At 55.9% G+C, this 7196-nt stretch overlaps 3 protein-coding genes across 3 annotated transcripts; 1 reads left to right on the forward strand and 2 right to left on the reverse strand.

The window, feature by feature from the left end:
* Positions 1 to 362: 362 nt before the first annotated feature.
* Positions 363 to 3217, forward strand: CABS01_05325 (fungal specific transcription factor domain-containing protein; the record flags this gene model as incomplete). The annotated part of the gene is made up of 6 exons (XM_060538695.1): positions 363 to 589; positions 686 to 1801; positions 1892 to 2317; positions 2397 to 2653; positions 2766 to 2966; positions 3048 to 3217. 6 exons carry the CDS (start codon positions 363 to 365, stop codon positions 3215 to 3217), a joined length of 2397 nt encoding a protein of 798 aa, XP_060405867.1.
* Positions 3218 to 3560: 343 nt separating this feature from the next.
* Positions 3561 to 5300, reverse strand: CABS01_05326 (cytochrome P450; the record flags this gene model as incomplete). Its single annotated transcript, XM_060538696.1, has 3 exons — positions 3561 to 3716; positions 3788 to 4978; positions 5049 to 5300. The coding sequence occupies 3 exons, from the start codon at positions 5298 to 5300 to the stop codon at positions 3561 to 3563; spliced, it is 1599 nt and encodes a 532-aa protein (XP_060405868.1).
* A 726-nt stretch (positions 5301 to 6026) lies between these two features.
* CABS01_05327 (uncharacterized protein) lies at positions 6027 to 6292 on the reverse strand (the record flags this gene model as incomplete). Its single annotated transcript, XM_060538697.1, has 2 exons — positions 6027 to 6218; positions 6272 to 6292. 2 exons carry the CDS (start codon positions 6290 to 6292, stop codon positions 6027 to 6029), a joined length of 213 nt encoding a protein of 70 aa, XP_060405869.1.
* Between the last annotated feature and the right edge of the window lie 904 nt (positions 6293 to 7196).

The following is a 7196-nucleotide window of genomic DNA, read 5'->3' on the forward strand; positions in this document are numbered from 1 at the left end:
GTCGAGGCAAACGGCGAAAATACGCACCAATCATTGTGGTGGTGATAGTCATAGCGTAACTGCTAAGTCCCCGGTGGGCTTTCAACTCGTCCCGGTGGCCCGCTTCCGCCGGGGAACTTCACGGTCCGATCTGCACGTCAAGGGAATAGCCGTTCAACCCCGCAAAACTCACTTGAGCCTTGTACACTCCATGGTACCCCGTGATGAACATCTCCATCCGACATCTCCGTAGGGTTGTTGATATTCTTGGTATGGGTACTTTGTCAGTACTTCTATTAATCTGTTCTCAAGTTTCCGACAATCACAATTTCACCCAGCCATGAGAATATTCCGGTGTTAACAACTTGTTAACGCAGGAGCGCATGCTTCTCACCAAAAGTTCAACATCTTCAAAGCTAGCACACACGACCGTCACGGCAGGACACAGCACCTCGCGATGCCTCCTGGGCGACAGGAACGGCAGCGTCGTCGCAAAATTACCCTGGCATGTGAGCCATGCCGAGAGCGCAAGGCACGCTGCGATGGAGGCAAGCCCATATGCTCGACGTGTCAACGACGATCACTGGCCCTCGAGCATTGCGTCTACACAGTGAACAATGCAAGAACGGCATGTAGCGATGAGTGAGTTTCTCATGATATGATGTTTTGCTGTTTTCTTCCTTCATTCCGCTTACCTACGAAAAAGCTATACAAAGACGCTTCATGAGCGCATCCGCAAGTTGGAACAGGCTTGCACATCACATGGCATCGACATCAACACTCTCGAAGTCACTGCGCAAGACGCTCACGGCTCCGCCGCTGACAATGTCTCATCCACCGCTGCGAGAACCCAGGACTTTACCGCACTAGACGCCGCCTGCGCCATGGACACATCCGACGACCAAGCAGCGGTAGCGGCAGCCCAGCTGCCATCGCCGTACTCGTCCGTTGGCGTCGACGGCTCCAGCGAGGCGAGACGGGTGACGGCTATGGGCACCATTCTCGCCGAGGATGATCTGGAGGACTCGCCTAACAATTTGGCGGAGCCCGACTTCTACGGCAGCTCCTCGGCCGTTGCGTTCTTAAAGGAGGCCTACAGCGCGATGAACTCGGCCCCTGCAAGAGTGCAGTCATCCAATCCATTTCGGAGCCAGCAGGCACTGCCGTCCCTCTCGACGCCGTCTTCTCTATACGCCGACTTTGACAAGTTCCTCTTACCGCCTCGCCCGTTTGCCGATTATCTTCTTCAACTGTACTTTCAGAGAGTACACTACCTCTACCCCGTCTTCCACAGACCGGCCTTTGAAAGAGCCTACGAATCCCTCTGGCAACCGACGACCTCGACAACCGCAGCAGCAGCAGCCGCCTCCGAAGCAGGAGAAACGGACTTCCGCGGCGTAGGTCTGGGATGTTCCCCCGGCGCAGACGCCACCACGATCGTCTTCCACAGCGCCCTCAACTCCATCTTTGCGCTCGCCTGCAACTTTGCGGACCTCACCTGCGCGGAAAAGGCAAAGAGCATCGAGGTCTTTCTGCTGCGGAGCCGCAAGTGCCTCAGCGTCGACCTACTCGAGAAGAACAACCTCGGCGTCGTGCAGACGCTGTTGCTGTGCGGCTTGGTCTTTCAGGGGACGCCGTTTCCCGACCGGTGCTGGAATGCCGTTGGGATCGCGTGTCGGATTGCGCAGGGGCTTGGGCTTCATATGGATGTTGTGGCGGCGCGGGATATGGGGGCCGGCCTTGGGGCGGAGGAGGAGGGAGGGTTCACTTTAGAGATGGACGTTAGGCAGCGGACGTGGCAGGTTTGTGTTATTCTCGATACGTGAGTTGCCCCCCTATCGTCGTTTATCTACGTTGTCAGGGTCATTTGGGACCATGAGAAAAAAGGTAGTAACGGCTAACATGTTGTCAGCCTCGTGAGCATGACATTCGGTCGACCTACCGTCACGTCCAATCTATCAGCAAACGAACTACTCTCCAGATCTCATTCCGGCGCAGACCAGAGTCCCGAGCAGCCCAAGCTGGAGTTCATCACCCAAAGCTTCAAGCTGAGCCTGATACTCGAGAACATCCTCTCACAAGTCTACCAGGCGTGGCGGAACCGTTATCCCGCCCAGAGAGCAAGTTGCGGCACGCGGGGAGGAGGAGGAGGAGGAGGCATAGGAGGACTCAGCTTCGACGCCATTGTCGAGCTCGACTCCAAATTAACCGACTTTGAGGACTTGGTACCGCCGCTCCTCTCGTGGGGAGGCGAGTCTGAAGCTTCCGTGCTGGACGGGGTCTCGTCTCCAGATGACCTCCGTATCCTCGCGACGCAAAAGCACGTTCTACACGCAAGGTACGCGCCGCCATTCTTGTGTACTCGATATCAGACGAGAGCCGGGGACTGAATATGGGGGATGCTTCTTTGAATATAGGTTCTTGTATCTCCGCCTCATGCTCCACAGGCCGATTCTCACCGATCTCTCTGCGGAGTACGCCCGACCTCATCGGGACACCGCCAGTGGCCGCCCATCATCGGAAGCAGCGTCCAGGTCGCGGGACAAGGGCCTCAGGGCTCCGTTCCTGACGGAGTGTGCTAGGGCGTGTGTAGACGCGGCCATGCAGCTCATTGATCTAGTGCAGGGCTCGTATCAGACGGACACGACGGGGGCGTGGTGGTGGAATAGCTTGTGTGAGACACTTCCACCTTCATTTCTTCTCTTTGATTCCCCAAGGCGATTGGCCCTCATTTGAGTATAGTAAGCAGAGAAAATGGCTAACGCGAGATCATATAAACATCACAGATGCCTGTGCCGCCGGCTTAGTCCTGATCGTCTGCCGCCTCTGTCCGCGCCTCTGGACAGGGCTGGACCACACAGCAACGTCTGCATCGTGGGAGCAATGCCAGGGCATTCTGCAGGGCATCGCGGCGTTCAGCGTTTCGGCTCGCAAGTCGCTGGATCTGCTGCGCAAGATCGACGGGGCCGTCACGCAATTGCAAGCAGGTGAGCCTTTTTGTTTTTCTCGCTCAAATGGGTATGCCGTCATGACAGCAAAGCTGACACGGTATGTTTTGTTTACTATAGCTAGGGAACCATCGGGACAACAGATGGACCCTGAGATGAATTGCGCGTCGGGGTTGGAGGAGAGCTGGTCGCTCCCGGCGGATATCGATGTCTCGCTGCTTCTCGAGCCTGATCCTATGTCTTTCTTTCGCGGGTGGGACGTGATGGGTTACGAGACTTTGAACTCGTGATAGAAAGTGGAGCGACTTTTTAAGAGGGAGAGACAGAGGGACAGAGAGAAAGAGAGGCAACATCAAAGTGGTAACAAAAGAAGCAGAGCTTTCTTTGCTTTGTATGTGATAATGTAGAATTCGTTTTAATTTCTACCTTTGCTGGCTGCTCGGGCGATTCTCGATATCTTTTACACGGTATTATTATACAGCATCAGTGAATACTCTCACTGTCTCGATGGACTTTGATAATGTAGAATATAACTACGAATCTACCTTACACCGCGCAGAAGAGGCAGGCACGAGATTCAAATGCCACATTCAAAAGTGTTTCTATAGAAAAGGGGGAGGGCGAGCATTTAATTTAGTCCCGCATCAGTTTAGCGTCCTCCAAAACACCAGCAACCTGAGCCTCTCGCAGGATGAGAGACTCGTAATGCTTGTTCCTCATGTCGACCTTGACGGGGAAGGGCTCGCCCGTGGCCTCCAGGTTCAGGATGTTCCTGTTGTACGGTCCGTTCTAGAAGGAGGTCTCTAGTTAGTGCTGTTACAAAATCCGAATTCGAGGGACAAAGAGGGAAAACCACTCACAGGCTTGTAGTCGACGCACTGAACCAGCCTAGCGATATTCAAAAACATGCTACGCTGAGCCAGGCGGTATCCCACACATATCCTCCGTCCGCCGCCAAAAGCCCACAACCCATGCGCGATATCCGCCTCGTGACCGTCCAGCCACCTCTCGGGCTTGAACTCGTCCGGATCCTCGCACTCGTTGGCGACGGCGGGCCCGTTGATGGCGAACCCGGTGCCCGCGGGGAAATAGTACCCCTCAAACTCCATGTCCGCGGACGTCGTGTGATCCGGCGTGAGCGGGAAGATGACGTGCCAGCGCAGGATCTCCTTGGCCATGGCGCAAATGTACCTCAGGTCGTCCATGTCGGCGAGGGTGGGCAGACGGGCCTGCTCGTCGACGCCGCAGAGGGCGTCGACCTCTGCGCGCGCCGCCTTGAACACGGCCGGGTACTCGAGCGCCGCCATGGTCATGATGTTGAGAGCCTCGCGGGTGGTGTCGCTGCCGGCCTCGATGAGCTGCATGGCGACGTACATGCCGTCGACGTGGTCGCCCTTGTACTTGGTGTCCGGGTGGAGCAGCGTGTCGCGGACAAAGGACGGGGGCGCGGTGCCGTTCTCGACCTTGGCGGCGATGGGGCTGTACCAGCGGTCGTAGAGGTCGTAGTTCCACTGGCCGAGGGCCTCCCAGTGCGGGCGCCAGAGCTGGAGGAAGCGCGGGAGCTTTGCGAGGTCGGGGAACCAGTCGATGATGGAGCTGCCGATGGAGCCGACGAAGAAGGTGACTGCGTTTTGCATGTCGACGAGCTCCTCCTCGCTCTTGACGAGGCGCTCGCCGAGGGCGATGCGGTGGATGACCGAGTTGGCGTAGCGGTAGTGGTGGCGGTACCACATGCCCGGCTTGAAGACGTACTCGGCCATCATCTGGGTGCTCTCGAGCTCCTGGAACTCGCCGTACTGGCGGAGGGCGGTGCCGCTGAGGAGGGAGTGCATGACGCGCCGGGGCTCGGCCCAGTCCTTTTGGGACATGATGAGGGACTTGCGGTTGCGGCCGACGATGTCGTTGGAGATGGGCATGGGGGTTCGGGTGCTCGTCTGGCTGCTTCGCTTGGCGATGATTTCGCTGACGACGCGGCTGCTGTTGAGGAGGACTAGGGTCTTTGAGCCTAGGTGAAGGGTGGTCATTTCTCCGTATTTTGCCATGGAGAGGAGCTGGTATTTTGGATCAGACGTTAGATTAATGTTCACGCACAGCTCCACACATGAAGAGATGGATACGTACGCCTCTGTTGTAGGGGTCTCCTTTACTGGCACTGACTTGAAGCAGGTTCCCGAACAGGGGAACGCCTTCGGGGCCTGGTGGTAGAACGGGACGTCTTCCATCTTTTCCTCTGCGTTTTCCGACTGGTTTGAAGTACTGAAGCAATATTGTGGTTAGAAGTGCGGCGGTAGCTGCAGCGGCGAAGACTATGGAGGCGACGAAATGTTCTTGTCTTAGGCGTTCAAGAACGTTGTGGATTTGCGTCACGACCATTTTAAAGATAGAGAATTATCTGAGTAATGTAAATATGTTGATACAAAGGTGAATAATGACAGCATGACTGCAGTTTCCGAAAAAGATCAAACGCTTTTATCATGGCGTTGAAGGTTGAGCTGAAAGCCATAGGGATTTGGATAGGGTCCATGTTCGGGATCGTTCCGACACCTTTTGGTTTGGCCAGACGATTAACCCATGGTTTCGGAACTAAGCCGTTGCTAGAGTTTTAATCCCCCGACAGGCCTAGAACATTTTCGGAGTCGGCTAGAACAGAAGATGCGATTGTATTCCTTTCATAGCACTTTTGGAAAGCGGTCCACATGATTTCCATGGTCGCCGCCATGGTTGCCGAGAGGGCCGTAAAATCAGGATTCCGGGCCGGCGGGCTCGGGGAGTCGGCGAGAGTGGGGCCGACGGACAACACGGCAAATGTGGATCTCCGGCGGAAAGAAGCTACCTTAGGCTGGGAGCTTTAAGTACGACTTGCCTCCGCGAGAGGTTGTGAAGACTTGGGAAAAGCTGTGGCACCCATTCGATTTCGAGTGACACCAGCCAGCGCCCTGCTTCAGGCCGCCATGCAGGCGCAGACGGGAAATTCGCCCCTCTTCAGGATCAAATTTTTTTTTTGGCGCCATCGCGATATCCGATCTGCCGATGTCTGCGACTGTGGCTCACGCGGTGGCCTACGGTCAGCGGCCCAATCACAACTGGGTTAGGAATCTCTCACAGTCTGTGACTTTGTAGCGCTCTGCGGTACTTTGGAGAGGTCGCCAATGAATAATCTCCCAGCACAGCAGAACAGCAGAGGGTGACAGTGAGAGTGGTTACACGTGTTGCCGCAGGTGACCTGTTTAGACAGGCTGCAGTAGGCTGCAGGACGACGATGCAGATCCCTGTTCGCCGCTGTGGTTTACTCTGTCTTGAGGTGTTGGAGAAGAGATGAAAAACGCGAGGGGGGTGGATCAGACCATAAGAATTAGAGGAGCCATTGGTGAGTCAATGATGAATCAACAGATGAAGCGTATCGCATCTTTGTGTGACGGCTTCGACACGTCTCGTCGATTCGAAAAAGAAAGGCCCATGAAAGAGGCGGTAAGGATGTGTTGGCGAGGGAGCGCTGGAGCGGGGAGGCCAGCCGGGCTGATCTCCACATGGGACGTTGCGGATGGTGGCATTGGGCGCACTCACTGACCTCGAGACTCAAGGCTCCAGACTCAAAAGTGACTTGCAGAAGCGAGAAAAGAGCTGAACCATGGCCGAGAAAATGCATGGCATAAGGTAGGTAGTATGGATACCTACTATGTAAGAGTGGATGATGGATGGGAAGAAAGTGCAGTGTGCAAGGTGAGTATGAAATGTTAGGTAAGCATACAATAAGGCATCCAAACGTAAGCGCGGGCAATTTCGACAGGGTGCCGCGGTGGCCGGTCGGACACTTGGACCATGGGAGCTGAGGTGGAAACAACGGACCAGGGAAGCTACAGGGATGGCCGTAGCTGCTGCCCGTCGAGTTCCTTTTCGTCCCAATTGCAGCAATTGCCAATTTCACATGCAGCTCGCCTCACCCTGTTCACCTCGTCTTAGTGGACCGCGACCGCTGGGCGACCCCGCCGCCATCTGAGGTGAGCCCAGCTTCCCCCATGTAGGTACTCCCTCCCTACGCAGCATCTGTACGTAGTAAGGTGTGCTGCGCTGCCAGCTGCCTCTCTGAACCAGGAAGGGCCTAGCTCCCAGTCCCCTTTTCCAGCGCCCATCGTCGTCCCAGATTGTGCGTGAGTGTTCCCAAATCCCCAGCCACCCTTTCCCTCCTTGCCTCCCATGGAAGGAAGTCTCTCCCCCCCTTCCACACTTTGAAGGCTTCCCACCACCCCCCCCGCTCAGTCAGTTTTTTGG

The sequence above is a fragment of the Colletotrichum abscissum genome (assembly GCF_030869225.1).
Source record: "Colletotrichum abscissum strain IMI 504890 chromosome Unknown Scaffold_10.1, whole genome shotgun sequence".
NCBI classification, from domain to species: Eukaryota; Fungi; Ascomycota; class Sordariomycetes; order Glomerellales; family Glomerellaceae; genus Colletotrichum; species Colletotrichum abscissum.